At 46.2% G+C, this 16081-nt stretch overlaps 1 protein-coding gene across 9 annotated transcripts in view; it reads left to right on the forward strand.

Annotated features, from left to right (window-relative positions):
• The first annotated feature begins 2288 nt into the window (after positions 1-2288).
• The window catches only part of ELAVL2 (ELAV like RNA binding protein 2), a 93403-nt gene continuing 79610 nt past the window's right edge, over positions 2289-16081 (forward strand). For 2 of the 9 annotated variants that reach the window (XM_048291630.1, XM_048291632.1), the window contains exon 1: positions 6300-6423. In XM_048291630.1, the coding sequence (XP_048147587.1) occupies positions 6308-6423 (116 nt within the window). In that variant the 5' untranslated portion in view covers positions 6300-6307. Of the gene's footprint in view, positions 2357-4539; positions 5074-6299; positions 6424-16081 lie in introns of those variants that run through there. The other 7 variants (XM_048291629.1, XM_048291631.1, XM_048291638.1 and 4 more) reach the window with 6 other exon arrangements.

The following is a 16081-nucleotide window of genomic DNA, read 5'->3' on the forward strand; positions in this document are numbered from 1 at the left end:
AGAAGGGCCGATGACAAGGCAATTTGCTAAAACAGCTATTTTCTACCTAATTTCACTTTAGCACTGTGTATTGACAAACATGACAGATGTGAGTACATTATTGGTAGAGATATTAAGCCTCGAAAGCAATGCATAAAGTTTGGATTTTGTCTCTAAAAGCTGGTCACTAATTATAGCTGGAAGATTGTTCCTTTTAGTTGGGGAGTGGTGGAGGGAAGATGGAATCAGGAGTCCTGAATATCAGACCTGGGAAGCTGCTGAGAGCAGAGTCCTTTAATTTCCTAAAAGTTCAGAAAGACATGCTTCTGGTTTCTAACAGCATACATTTTGGCATCCACTTTAAACAGAATTCCTTTACTTATAAAAACAGCTATGTACTTACACTGTTTTAAAATTGGGGGGGGAAGGGCCTGACATATTTGGGGATGTTGAGTGAATGCATCAAACTGCTTAACAAATCATCTAAATAACTTTTTTTGTTTTCTTCCTTTTTCCCTTTTCATACATTGATGATGTTCTTCTAAGGAACCACATGAAGCAAGAAAGTAATGAGCAACTACATCTAGTAATTCTGAAGACAGCAACATAGTGCACAGTTTTTATAAATGCTTTCTACTTGGTAGAACAAATATTTTTTTTTTTTTCAGAGATATATAGATATATATATATATGACTTGTTGATAAATGCTCCTATAGCATAAAGAACTTGAGCAGATTGATTTTGGTATCATTAGGAGACTTTCAGAAGCAGTTTTTCTCTATCAAAGGGTAAATTTTGCCATAATTAAACAAGTGTGAGCCTCAGACATAAGCTGAAAAACAGTGTAGACCTTTTTGAATACTTACACTGCTAAGAGCACAATTTACACATGCATCCACAAACTGTGTGAATAGACATGACTTCATGTAGGACTTCTGTATAAACAGCTTTGAGAAAGTAGCCACCCCCACCCTCGTTCTTTACTCAGTCCTTAAAGCCAGTAGTTTGGTACTTGTTCCACCAGGGAGTTATTCACCTTTTCGGAATGCTGCTGATTTAAAACATTGATACATTGTTAATGGCCAGATTGTGTGTTCTAGAAAAACATCAGATCCTTTAAGCATAGAACTAATTATGTAAAATGTAAAATCAGTCCTTGTATAACTCTCAGTTGTTGTCACAGTGGTAGGATAGGGAGATCATACGTAGCAGATGATACACGATTCATTGTATTAATCATTTATAAACACGCAGGGACACTCTCATTGAAACACTATGTCTCTATTCGAAATCACATGCCTCTATTTTTGTGCCTTGCTACTCGCAAATGCCAGAATATTCTAAATAAACATTTGCTTTCTGCAGGGTGTAAGTGCTTTGCTATTGGAAATACATGACACACACTTGTGTGAGAAAAGACAGAAGAAAAGCCACATCTAGGAAGCACTTCTGATTCTGAAAAGAAGTGATCAAGTGCAGTGAAGGTCAAACAGTATACATAGTAAAAGGCGTGCTTCGGAATACCATGCAGAATTGTTTCTTCTGTACACCACTTCTTTTTTCCAAACATTTCTTTGCTCTGAAAGACAGGAATTGACTGCATCATGAATAAAAACTCCTTCCTTCCTTCCTTCCTTCCCTTCCTATCCCTCCATCTCAGAATGTTTGTTAGAAGTACCACTCATTAATATATCCACTTCCAGAAGGGCAAATAGCAAGAGCAGACCGTGCCCGGTAATAACAAACTTGGCACAGGTGCGGCCAGAACTGGGAGGAGCGGGGGTATAAAATAAAAAGGGGGAAAAAAAAAAAAGAAGTAGAAGAGGAAAACCAAAAAACCCAAACAAAACGGAACAGACGGTAATACAAAAAGAAAAAAAAAAAGGCAGATTTCTCGGCAGCACTTCTGGCGAAGGAATGGTGGCACAGTGAGCCGGCCGCCCCGGGCGTGCCGTGATGCACCGCCCCGCTCCCACGTGGCTGGCCGAGCAGGCAGCAGCGGCCGCGCCCCCGCGCAGCTGCCCGCGCCACCGGAGCACCGCCCGCCCGCCCGGCACCTCGCGGGACGCGCTGGGAGCGGCGCTCAGCGGCCGCAATGCCGTGCCGGGGCCGTGCCGGGGCCGTGCCGGGGCCGCGCCGCCGCCGCCCGCCCCCAGGCCCGCCCGCGCGCGCGGAGGCGGCCCCGCACGGCGCAACGCACGCTGAAGCGCGCCGCCATGGGCCCTGCCGGAGTGGCGGCCCGCGCGGCCAATGGGCGGCCGCCGCCTCGCCGGGGGCGGAGCGAGTGGGCGGTGGCCGGGCCAATGTGGGCGCGCGGCGCCGCCAGCAGCGTGCGTTGCGCCGGGGTGCGGGGACGCTGCCGCGCGTGGCGCCGGGGTAGGCGTGGGGCGGCTGCTGCGCAGGGGGGGGCGGGCGCGGACGGACGGACGCGGGACGGGACGCGGCCGCCCCTGGACGGACACACGCCCCCCGCCGCGCCCCCGCGGCCGCGCCGCCGGGTGCGGCACGCAGACGCACGCACCCCGGCGCGGCGGCGGGCAGGAGCCGGGCGGCGGGGCTGCTATAAATCTTCGGAGCGGTCCGCCTCCCTGTGAGGCACGGCGCGGCACCGCACCGCACGGCGTCCTTCCCCCTCCCCACCCCCCCCCCCCCCCCCGCACACACCGCGATGCTGCAGTTGGCTCGGGTGGCGAGCCGCTAGGAAGTGACCAGCAGGGAGGAAGGGAGAGGGAGAGAGAGAGCGTCTTTAAAATCGCCCTTCCATCCCTCTTTTCTTTGTTCCTTCATTTCTCCCTCCCCTCTTTTTGTTCCACTGGGTTGTGAAAGGAGGATCGTCCTGTCACTCTTTCCCTTTTGAGTTCTCCCGTTTTCATTTTTTAATTTTCCATTTTTTTTTTATTTTTCATTTTTCCCCCATAGTGTCGGACTGGTGGGGGTGGGGGAGGGAAAGGAATTTTTTGGTTTTGTTTTGGTTTGTTTTTTATTTGTTTCCTTTTAGAACTGTCAGCAATTTAGCTCTTGTCTGTTGTCTTGATCGATCTATCCGTCTGCCTCTTACTCCTTTTCGGGAGAGCTGCACCGTTACTTTTTTTTTTTTTTTTTTTTTTTTTTTTTTTTGGTAAGCCGAGGAGAGGAAGGTAAGTTATGGCTTGATTCTTTCCATTATTGTACGCGTGCGATAGGGTCCACGCGACCCATTCCAGAGGTGCATGCCTTGTATAATTACGCTGATCACCTGTGTTTGCTCCGTATTGACACGGTTCGTGCCGACGGCATTAAGTGAGGCAGTTCGTGGGTATGGCAGCGTGCCCGCGGAGCTGAGTTGCTGGAAGTGTTTGCAGCGTGGGGAGGGCAGCCGCTGAAACTGGGGGACCGCACCGCGCCCACGCAGGACGGCGTGCGCATTCTTACCTGGGCTGGCCCGGCTGCAAAGTTCCCAGCGTGACCGCGCCCGTCCAGCTCCAGATACGTCTCCTTGCGGGTAGTATCCGAGGGGGCGGACACGCACCACGCGGGTGAAGGGAGACTAGGTATCACTTTGAAGAGATAAAACCGCATTTCCAGATTAGCCGGGATTAGGCTCTCCGTGCCTAACTGCATTAGCCGCACGGCGTTTTGTGGCTTCCTGCGGGGCTGGGAGGCGGCTGCGTGCCACGGCGCACAAAGACGCGGTCGGCCGTATTGTCAGCGGGTGCGGAGGGCGGGCAGCGCGGTGAGGAGAGCCGCTGAGCTTTCCCGGAGAGAAGTCTATTACCGTAGAGCGGGGCGGGGGGGGGAGGGGGGCGGACCCGTGTCTTTTCGTGGGGATGAATAACCCGCCGCGGGAGGGGACGCATCCCTTTGTTCGGGGCGTCGGGGCACTGCGCGGCAGTGCATGGGCAGCGTGGGCGGGGCGGCCCCGATCTCTGTCCGTGGTCCTACCAGGGTGGCGGGGGACGCGGACAGCAGTCACCGGTGTGCGCGGGCAAAGTTTGCGTCCGGCAGCTGCGGCAGGGATCCCGGCGGAGCTCCGGGCAAAGGGACGGACGGGGCGTCCCGTCCTGGGGCGCGTCTCCCGTCCTCTCGCCCTCCGTCCCCGCGGCGGTGGGAGGGTCTGGGCAGTAGGAGGAGGCGGCGATGGTAAACGCTGGTGCTGCAGCGTGTGCTACCGGCAAAGACCGGCCGCGAGCACTGCCATTGTTGTTTAATTTATGCTGCTGCTAGCACGTTACACCGTACCCACTATTTCGCGTACGAAAATAACTAATGTGCGATCTATATGAGCGAGGCAAATGAATAGTTGAACCTCAAGTCGTTTCCAAGGACCGGCGGTGAGACGGTGTATTTTGACTAGTCATTGGAGCGCTGAGAGGGTGGGGGACACACTAAACCATGCGCTCCCGAGGGGACGGGACCCCCTCCCCCCAGTGACACCGCTTTGGGCACTCTATGGAGCGCTACCCGCGCGCAACGAGGCGCCCGAAGGAGCGCAGTATCGGAGTGCAGCAGCCGAACATTGCGGGGAGTGAAGAGGGGTCCCCTCGCTGTCGGATGCCGCTGGGAAACGGGACGGCGCTGTCGGAGCGGCTAATGCGCGTCGCAGATCGCGGAGCGCTCGCTTCCGCTGCGCCCCTTCGGGCGGGCGGCTTTGGGGCTCGTCCGCCCCGCCGAGCTGTTTCCGGAGAGGAGGCAGCGTGGAGCCTCCGGGGCTTGATATTTTACAGGGCAAGACGCCCAGTCGCGGAGCCTTAGGGAGACGAGCAAACACTGTGGGTGCCCTTCCTCTGACCCCACCGGGGACGGGGAAGGCAAACTCCTGCCCCATCCTGCTCAGCAGACCCCGCTGCGTCGCTCTCCCTGCCGGCCGAAGGTGCTCGGCGGTAGTCGCGGAGTGGGGCGCGCCCGGCCTTGGCTCCGCGAAGTGCCCGCATTGCCCCGGGGGCGCGGCCCCGCGGGCGCGGGGCTTCTTGAGTGGCCGCCGGCAGCGTCACTCAGGCGGTGGCTACGGGGGCGGGCTGTGGGGGCCTTTATCTGCCCGTCACCGACCTACTTCCTTCTGTTGGCGGCTGGGCGACTGCAGGACGGTGGGGTGGCGGGAGCACCAAAGCCATAAGGTGAGGTGGCTGCGGGGCGCTGCGCCGCTCCCTCGGGCAGCGGACACCTTTCCCGCACCCGCTCCCAGCGTCGGGTGCCATCAGCGATAACCACGCTCGCGAAGCTCGCCGCTCCTGTAGGACAGCGAGCAGATGGACCGCGGGTCTTAGGCTGCTGAAAGAATGGCGGGTCCAGAGGCTGAGAACGGAGCCAAGGCTTATTGGGAGCCATGTGGTCTTGGCAGAGGCGCGCCGGGACGCCGGATTCGCCCCGGAGCAGGAGGAGAACTGGACCCGAAGCGGGAGTGTAGCCCGCGCGGGGAGCACGGCGGGAAGGAGGGGCGGCTTGGGCGAGGGGCAGGCTGGGCTAGGGGCCGCCGGCGTATGGCCACGGAACCCCCCGAGATAGGGGTAGATCAGGGAATGTGCGGAGGCCTTCCCCATCCCCTGCTGCTATAGGTGGCCGGTGGCGTTCCGCCCGTACCGGCTTGTTGCGGTCTGGGTTCCAAACTCCAAGATAATGGTGGTGTTAGATCAAGAGGGGCTTCTTGACAGTCGCTGATAGTGGGTTTTTTTTCTGCGAACGGTTCATCCCCTTCTCTCTGATACTACATGGTTTTTGCTTTAACCTTTCAGCTTTTCTGACTGTTTCCTTTGCCCCGCTCCCCCGTTTTTAGTGTGGTACTAATCGGACGGTTAAACACCTGTCCTCCGAACAAAACACAGTTCAATAAACCCTTTGTCGAGTCAGCAGCATCCCTCTGAATGACTTTCACCCCACCTATATCTCTAGCATGGCCCTACCATTCGAGTGTCGCTCCCATTCTCCCTGCAAGCTGCACCTTCCTTTCCCTCATGTTCCCGTCTCACTTTGCTCTAACCGGAGCCCTTATGTCGCCTTCCGAGCGCGCCCTCCGGCCCGGCGGAGCCGTGGGGCAGCAGGCGGGCGCGGCTGGAACGCGCGGGGGCTGTGGCTGGCAGGCGGGGAGGCCGCAGGGCTGCCCAGCGCACCTGTGCGGCTGCGGGGCGCGGAGGGAGCCGAGCCGCGCCCGCGGGTGGGGCCGGCGGGGCTGCGTGGCCGGCGACAGCGCTCCCTCGGATGGAGAAGGCGCGGCGGCCGCGCTGGAACCCCCGGTCCCGTCTGGTCCTGGCCTTCCGGCCCCCCACGCCTCGGGGCAGGCGGTGCGAGTGAGCTGTGCCGGCCGGGGAGGGGAGCGGAGGGTGGGGTATGGGGGTGAAAGGGTGCGTGACTCAAATGCTTTTATTTTATTTCGGGGGTTACGTCGCGCTGAGAAGCCAAGCGTCCGACCTGGGTCAGGCTGAGGGATCGTCGCCCCGTCATCACTGCTTTTTGCACGGAGCATTACCGAGGTTCGCTGTATTGCCTGCCTTTTCAGATTGCCCTGCCCAGGAAAAAAAGTACCCTTCTTGCCTTGAGTGCTTAGAGAGTGAGTTGATTTTGCTTCAACTGAGTAGTGCTGATGGTGAGAACTCTTGAAGCAGCCAGGCAGCTCGGTGACCCCCATTAACGCCCGTTTAAATACAGGTGTAACTTGTTAGAATGGGAAAACTGATGGTTATTAAAAAAAAAAAAAAATCCAGAAACTACCCAAAACGCGCAAGAAAATTTGTATTTATTAAACAGTCTTTGATTGTAGTTTACTTAAGTGAAGTCTCTAAGACTAAAAGGTGTTGCCATATTTTTGAAGTTTTGAAGACAGCCTTGGTTGATAAGGTTTAGTAGCTACATAGGACTTCAGTGTCTTGCGTTCTTACAAGTGATACTGGATAAAGTGGTAACACCTGATGAATTGAGTATTTCAGGATGTGTGTATTTTCTTGAAAATTAATACGGTCCTGATTTTTTTGTGCTGAAAAACTCCATGCCATTTGACTTTGCTTTGATGGCCAATTTTAAATTAAACGGAGGGAGGCCAGAAGGTGTTCCAGTGAGTGGGGACACTTGGTTGAGGAAACACCACAGCATTAGTTAGAGCGTCAGTTTTCCTTTTTTAGTTTCATGAATTCTGAATCCTGAAATTGCATTCAGTTTTTTTCATGTCTTTTCTCTGACCCTTCAGAAATGCTGTATAAGGGTGATAGCTTTATAGCTTCATTTATAGCAATTATGCATAAATAATTTTGTTTGCAAATATAAAATTGGTGATTCTACATACTGTATGTAAAACAGAATAGTGGTTAGTTGGGAGAAACTTCGATATTTGAAGTTTTTGCCATGATACATTATTAAGGATTTATAACTACGGACACATACTAATGCCCTTGAAACTGCTAAGGAATTTTATCAGATGTATTAAAATCTGACCAAGCACATCTTTAATGCCCCTTTTAGATGTCTTCTGAATGTACCCACATGGATATTTCTGCTTCAGCAATAGATGTCTTTATTTTATGTGGTTTTATTTTGCTGAAGTGGTTGATCTTTTCCATATGCAGTGGAGATTTTTAATTGCTTTAGTCTTTGTGATGGGTATGTCTTAAGTATATTTGCATAAATCTCTTCCTGTTTCTAGGTTAATCATGCTAGTATAATATTTTGCAAGTAAATTTATTATGACTTTACCATATTAATGTGAACATTGATTTTTATTATTTTTCCTGGATTCCTTTTAAATGCTGGTTTTTAAATGGGAGGGAAAGATGTACTTACTGCCTTTTCAAAAATTGTGAACTGGCGTGATTGAGCTAGGTGATCTAGGTAAAAAAAAAAAAAAAAAAGACAATATAAAAAAGCTTGCAGAGTATGTCCCAGGTTTCTAGATGACAATATTTAAACTACAGTGAAGGCCCAGGCTGAATTCTATTAAAGTCTTGTAATACTAAGCTAGAATTTTTGAGAGATAAAGCTAAGCTTCCTTTATTTGGAGACTAGGTAGGAAATAGATGACATATGATCTAGTGTTCTAAAAGCCCAAGGAATAGTTCAGCTTTCCTGTGCTTCTTAAAATAAGTCAATGCCTCTGCAGACGTAGACTTTGCAGTTAAAAATAGTGCAAGGATGCAAGCACAAGCTCCTTTCTAGTAACAGTGATGCAGAAATGCTGCTTTTGTAGATAAAACTTTGTCATAAGACATGATGGCTTTTGATTTTATTTGTGGCCAGTGATGTTCTTCATAGCAATAAAGCTGATAGTGAGCTAATGGGTAAACTCAATTTGTGCTGAATATACATTTCAATATTGCTTTAATGCCATCTTCACTTCTCCCGAAATGCTTTCCTAGTAGATGCTAGTATCTGCAGAAGGCAGTGAGTGTTCCCAGCTGTTGCTAACATTTGAAAAGTGTGAGAGAATGTTGCCTTAGTGCACAGACATTTCTTTTTCTGACAGCCCCCAAATCAATTGAAAAATCACAGCACTACGCAGCAGGATAGCTGATGGTGTTTTGGGTTTTGGCATCTGTAGTTCCATTTCCGAAGGCAGCTGCTATGTGTTTTTTTGATTTTGCCTATGTAAAATCTACCTAATTTGACGTACTCAGAAGGATTAGTTCTGGAGAAGCTGGCATAAGACAATTTGTAAGTTTTAGCTACCACAGCTGGTGGGTGAGATCAAGATGTTTTGTTGCCTAATCCATGTTGAAATTCTGAAAGTTACCCTGAGTCTCTGGTGGCTGAATAATTCAAGTAGGCTTCTTGATTCATTCCCACTGAAACTCAGAGAAACTGCCAATACTGAGCAAGCTGCTTTTGCTCAATAAGAATTGCTGTTTATTTGTAGGGTCTCCTTGCATCTAATACTTACAGAACAACTAAGTGCAGTGCTAAATTTGACAGAATCTGTGATAAGAGAACTAAGTGCTAGTTGTTGGTCTTTACTGTATTTGGAAGAGCACGTGTTTCACATAGACTTTCTGGTGTACAGCTCTGCAGTAAAGTACATCTTGGAAAGATGAGCTCATTGAAACACTTGGCTTTAGTAGTCAGTGTTTTTATATGGAGTGCAGGTTTTCTGCTTTAAAACCAAGCGAAAGAGAAATAGCTCACGGCAGAAATCTTAAGTATGCTTTCTCAGAAACTTATTTTAAAATGCCATGTTAAGTTTTTGAAGTAGCTCACAGTCTAAATCTGACTTGGCTGGCAAAATATGTGAAGTTTTAAGAGCAGTAATTACATAATGTGGAAAACTGTAATGGGAAGCTCTTACTTTCATACATGTGAAAATTGTGAATTGGCAGCAAGGTGGAGTTTTCCATATGGAGATTAAACTAGTGTCACACAGTTTTCTATTGCGTCTGAGCCACTGTTCCTCACGGTACTCCTGTACTTAAGCAATAGGGGTTTTAATTTGTTTTGGTAGTCATAGTAAGCCCAGATGTAACGAGGGATCAAAGTTGGGATGAGAGATTGGTGTTTAAATGTGCTGGCAGTGAGCATTCCCTCCGAGGATCAGAATGAGAATAATCTTAGGCAGTCTTGGACTTCACGAAAAGCACTGGTGATACCGATTCTTCATTCCCTCACGCAGTTGCGATATTGCTGATGGCTCAAATAGTCCAGCTGCTGATCAGAAACTGCAGAGATTCTTAGACTAGATGAGGCTGTAAAATGTTGCAAGAATGACTAGTTTGATTTGCTGCATTTAGCAAAAAAACAGGTATATCCAGTATACCCACTGTAGCTGCCCAAATGATGCAGAAGCTAGAAAAATACTGAGGTGGTAGAGCACTTATGATCGTGTTATGGACTTAAGACACTTTAGTTACTTCTTCAGCTGAGTGTGGAGTAGAGGTAGAAGGAAAGCATTATACATTGGAAAGTAACTGAATTGCTGTAACATACTGTAAAGTGTGCATATGCAGTCTTGTGAATACTTACTACCTAAGTACTGGCAAAAGAGGGAACACTTTAACATTCAAATATGTTGTAAGACAGTCTACACAGAGGTAGGAAAGAGTACTCAGGGTGTCCTGGAGTATTCACTGTGATGTGTTGACCTTTTTGTAGGTCTGTGCTAGCTGCATTTGCTGTCAGACTCCTCAGGATGAGTTTGTTTAGCTAAGTCCTTACTTAGATTTAGCTGAATAAGCTTTACGTATTCTTATGGCATGAAACTGCCATTGCATGATTGCTGGAATACTGATGTTCTTCTGTGCTTTAAGTCTTGATGTCAGAAAGGAAGTTAGTAGGATTTGTTTTGCAGAATGGATGAACAGAATTTTTCTTGGAAATTCAAATAAGTATTTATAGGCAAATGCCTTAGTCACTTTGTTTTGCAAGGGTAGAGAGAGGAGGTTCAGCCATGGAAAGGGAAAGGTAATATAAGTTAAGTTTCTCTACCAGTAGTGTGCCTGCTGATTGTATTTTTTTCCATGTTACTACATGCTGTTATTACATACTTTGTCAGAAGTAGAACTAAGTGCTAAAAGGGGTGGCTGGAGTAATCTTTCCTGTATTTTCCTTTTTTCAATTGTCTGTTGTTTATTATTGGTACTGGTGAAAATTTATGCAGTATTACCTGGAGGGAGGTAGAGGAGGAGGCAGGTCAGAAGACAGTTTGGATACTCTGTGCCATTTCCACCAGGCTGAATTGGTATGACGAGGTAGAGATTTCAGTGGGTTTTGCAGATACTCAGACTAGTACCTACATGTCATGGGGCATAAACATTTGAAATGGGCTGCTTGGGCTGGCTTTGTGTCTTACTTTCTAAATGAGTAGTAGGTACATTCCTAGCAGAAACATTCATGGCCCCTGAGTCTCTTAGGGAAAAATGTGCTTTTGAGTCCTGGGCTTAGATCTGTCTCTCCATATATTGGGATTTGGAAAGTCAGACTTGGCATGCAAGAGGTTGTTTCTGTGTAGTGTTGTAGAAAGCTTACTGTTAAAATACCTTAATGTAAATAAAATCGGCTAAAAATGTCATGGTAGTGTCTATTATTAATAATGTAGCTATAAAGTGCCTTCAAGAAATTGTTCACTGCTTTAGACTTGGTGTGGTGGGTATCAAAAATTATTGATTAAATATCTAAACACCAGAAAAAGGGCAAGGGTTTGTCTGCCTGCTATTCAAACTTGGCCTTGTAACCTCGCCACTTCTAGTTTTGTAACTGTTTGTGGCATGTGATTTTTGGTTTCAGTACCAAAGTGGAGAGTTTCTTCAAATCTTACTTGTGATTAACTTACTTTCTGGATGCATTCTTGAAGTTATGGTCTTATCCCTTACATGCTGCAGGAAGAGCTATGCCTGGACTTGAGCACCATCTTTGCAGAAAGGTGCTCTGAATGGCGAGATAGTTTCTGATAGCTCATGGAACCAGTGGGGCGCAAATGTACTTGTTTGCCTACAGAAGTTGGTAAGGCTCCTTGCAGCATTGCTTCAGGTGACCCTGTGAGAAGTGTGTGCAAGGTGGTGAGGAGGAGGAGAAGGTGGTCCCTTAGATCTCTGGTCTGGTAAGGAGTGTTTCTGACAAGGAAGATGGAAGATGGAAGAAGGAAGTATTGTGGCCATCTGTCTTGTCAGAGGAAAAGATTGTTAATGGGGTATTTGGATTTCTGAAGTTGCTTTGGGCATATGCATACATAGCCATTGCACTGAAATGGGCAGTATATTGCAGGAATGGTAGCATACACACCTTGGTTGTTTCCATTTTGTTTTTGTAGTGGAGTCTTTGTTTCAGTGCCATCCATTTTGTTTGTCCTCTTGGAATACTGGAAAATTAATTCTGTGACCTCTGTGTTTATTTATCCATTAGCATTAAATTTCATGTGCATCCCAGTTTAAACGCAGAGCAAGATCTTGGGATTTATTTAAATTTTCTGTATCTGCTGTTCATCTCCAGTCTTGATCCAGCAAGCATAACTAGAGGTGAACATTTACTGGTTGCACAGGACAGTTGATTTAAGAAGGGCTTTTAAATATTTTAAATTTAAATCTTAAAATTCTAGTACCTGCTGTAATTGTAATTAAGTGTATTATTTTTACCTCTAGTAACACGTGTAGAAATCCCATCAGACATCCTGGCGTGGTTCATTTCTACCCAAATAAGCCTTCAAAGCTGCTTTCTGCTTCCAAAAGAGGGACAACTAAAGTCATAACTCTAAAACACCATATGCTACTTGTAACAGACTATGCATGTACTGCATGCATGCAGCAGAGAAGAAATTAGTGTATTAATGAGTTTGACTTTTTAATTTTTGTGCTTGTACCTTGAGCTACAAGCCCAAATTGAGGTCCTGACCTAAAACTGCTATTGCTAATCTGGCCAGAGGACCCATTCTGAAGGGAACTGGAAAACTGCTGACAAAGTGAACTGCATAAAGTGAAGAAGACTGTAGAAGCTGCTTTTGCATTGAGATAGCTAAACTGTGAAACTTGGCATAGCAATAGCACTTGCCTTGGATTACATCCATGGTTGAGATCTTGGTAGGCAGGATGAGAATTACAGCCTCATTAACCAACTGAGTAGCTGAATTTTTTCTGTAACAGTTGAGCAAACTGAAAGAAAATTAAATGGAGTCATGCTTGTCTTTTGCTAAAGGCTATTTTTATAAGAAGCGTGGTTCTTGTAGTGAAATTCCTCTGAACCAGTGCAGCTGAACGATATAAAACTAGCCGTTGTGGTGGAGACCAGTGATTTTTTTGTGGACATACCTCTGGTGATCAAGAATCTTTTCTCTGCTGATACTACAACTGGGCTGTAGGCTTTCTTTTTTTGAGTGGAAGGTTTCATGTGCAACTAAGATGGTTGAGATGGTGACTGTTTCTTTCCACATTGAGTGGTATAACACAGATGACCCATTCAAAGTTTTGAGCAGCCTAATCTAGTGGAAGATACCCCTGCTGATGGCACAGGTGTTGGAACTAGGTGATTTGAAGATTGGTCTGGGTTGGAATCAATCTGTGAATCCAGAAGGATTTTCTGTGCAAGTTTGGTAGCATTAGGAGAAGTGTAGAAGAGCTGTTGCAAAAGGAGTTGATACTGCAGACTTTTGCTGTGGCAAAAATACAACCTGTTTTTCTTTTGTGGGTACAGATTTTTTGATCTTTACAAATGTTGTGTGTTCTGTAACCAAGTGGAGTAAGGATTACTTGTTTTGAAACATTTTTAGGTGTTCTGAAATGAGAAATGTCAGTGTTCCTGAAGAAATACTAAGTCAAATTGCCTGTCTTTGGAGTTAATTGCACAGAATGATTGAATGCATCAGGTTTCCTGCTTGAAGCAATGCATGAGAACAGAAAATGAGTTGATAGTTTTTGTTGGAGCAGTTTTTTTTTTTTTTACTTAAATTAACTGTGTAGTATCAGATTTAGCTTACAGTTCTGCATATCAATCTTGAGTAATCTTTGTGTGTATTGAGAGAGTGTCCAAGATCAGGGACCTAATTTTTGTGGCTGCTGGTACTACTTGCTGAATTATTCAAATACTGAATTTGATAATATTGAAATTAATCACCATCTGATTGTACCTGTCCTCCTGTTTTATAATTTGGGCTGACTTGCCCTTTTAAAATTTGATTTATGTATCTTTTCATAACTTGCTTGACTGAGATGGCTGTGTTGTTTTTATCTCCATACATCTCAAAAAATTGGATGGTCAGGCTATTAAGAAGAGCTGTAGATATGTGGTTATTCATATGCTTAGTCCAAATTAGGATAACTCTGAGTAAACTGCTGTCAAATGCAGTACATGTATGCAGGATTTCACATTGACCTGCACAAAAGGATATGAAATGGAGCACTCAGGAACAGCATGATACTGCCTGAGCAGCTTTGAACACTTGAATGTGAGTGGTAAATGTTTGCTATGTGTGATGTGTATGGACTGAAGAGCTAGTTAGTCCCCCTTAGAAAAATATGGGAATTGTACAACAGGATTAATAAATGGAAATAAGAGGCTCAGTTTTGTGAAGAATGAAAAGTTTTGTGGATGTACCACAGAGACGAAGATATCTTTCGTATCTGAATGAAATATGAATAGTTTGAGTGGTGCTTGTTACCCAAATTTATGAATTTGTAAAGCTAATCAGCCTCCTGAGATGTCTGTTTAAGGTATGCTTGACTCCATGTAACTTTCAATGCTGTTTGAAAACTCAGCAGGCTTGGCAGTGATGCCAGCAGGACTAGGGGCAGAAGGCCCTGAGCCCTGGTGGGCAGTGAGCTGAGCTGGGCCATAGAGACGGGAGATGAGAGAAAGCTTTTCCTTCCACAAGAACTGCTGGGCAGTGGGCCTGGTGTCCACAGACAGGGATGGTGCTGTCTCCCTCCTTGTAGGCTTTTCAGCCCATAAAGCCCTGAGCAGTCACACCACATGGCTGATCTTGCTGTGAGTGGGGGGTGAGACTGGAGATGACCTGAAATTCCTACTGACCCAAATGACACATCTGTCTACCACTTTTGCCAGCAAAATAAAATGCATTTACTGGACAGAGAGCTGAGGCATGGCAGAGTTTGAGTCTTACCAAAAAAAAAAAAGAAACAAGCTCATCTGCGGTCGAACCAGAAACACTAGTACAGTATGAAACTACTGGCTGTTCTTACGAGTGCGTTTCAAGGTGAAATTAGTCATTTGCACATTTTTAGCAGTTGTAATACTGCTTTGACGCTCTCCCAGTCCTTCAGTCTGTAGGTATTTGCGATAGTAATTGGACAAATAATATTGTTACATAGTATATGGGCTGCTGCCCTTATGAGTCTACTTTACTCTTAGTGCATATCATCAGTCAGCACTTTCTCCACAAACTTTTTCATGAATGGTAGTAGACCCAAATGTTTACTTAATTTTTAGGGGCTGTATGACACTGTTCTTTTGAGAGAAAGCAATTTAGTTGTCTTTTCCTCTGTGTAAGTTGGCTTATTAAAAGAATAAACAGTGATCTGTCTGAACTTGTTTTCCTGGTTGGGATCAGCCTAGAGGCACACATATTTAGATTTTAAGTAGTCTTAAGAGCCCTCTGGGAGCTAAAAGTATGTACCTTTGCATGAACCACTTGAGAGCAGTGGCTGTCAGAAGGCTTCTCTGAAAATCCTTAAGGGCAGTTCTGGGCCAAACAACAGTCCTTTAACAACTGGAATGAGTAGTGTGATGGTGTTAGTGATAGCCTCTCTGTATAAGAGGTGTGCTGTAACAAGCAAGCTACTGGCCAACAGTGGCTCAGTGTGTGTAAAGTAGATGTTTGGAGCTGCTGCTTGTGTATCAGTTTAAAGGTGAAGTTTGCTGCCTTTTTTTTTTTTTTTTTGAGAATACTGGTTCAGATGGCAAAGGATGTTTTGGGTACGCCTCTAGGAGAATATGTCTGAGCTTTCACCTCGTTTAGGCTTTTCAGAGACAGGTTATATGATGTCCTGTGGATCAGGGTGTCTTGGTGTGGGTAATACCTGTCTTTGCTTGTTAGAACAGCTTTTGGTAGAGTAGGAGAAGAAATGCGGCTTAAAAGGAGATGAAAAATGGGAAGATGTGGCTAATGAGTCAGGAGATGGAAAATGGCTGTAAAGATCTAAGTAAGCCTTCTCATGCAGCAGTATCAATCTGATTTATTTTGTGGTGTGTTAGACTTTAATATCCCTGTTTATCCACATGTAACTTCCGCTGCATTTCTAGCTTCCTGGTTTCTGGAAGCAGCTGTGGCATTTATATATTTAAATGATAAGTTAAAGAGGGGAGGAGAAGGACTAGGTATGTATATGTACTTTTATGCAAGGGGGACTTCTGTATAGCAACTAAAAACTGTAATACCTTTGTCTAAGACTATTTTTGATGATAATGCTTTTGTCACGTACTTCTTTGTCCAGTTATGGGCTGGTAATGTGTGAAAGACTTGCGTCTTTGTCAATTAACAATGTGCAACCAACTGATCACAACTTGTTTGTATCAACAGTACCTTGCTTGCTGTCCATTTTTCTGTGTTATATTATACTGGGTGATCTCAGGAGGATTAGGGTGCAGAGATATGGTGAGGAACTCCGGACCAGGAAAAGAAGTGAGGGGAGGAGATAGTTAAGGTATTACTTCTGGCTCACAGATTTTAATAACAGCTAGCTGCCCTTGTTCTGTGTTTACTTCACTTTTCTT

This window comes from Corvus hawaiiensis, chromosome Z (genome assembly GCF_020740725.1).
Source record: "Corvus hawaiiensis isolate bCorHaw1 chromosome Z, bCorHaw1.pri.cur, whole genome shotgun sequence".
NCBI lineage: Eukaryota > Metazoa > Chordata > Aves > Passeriformes > Corvidae > Corvus > Corvus hawaiiensis.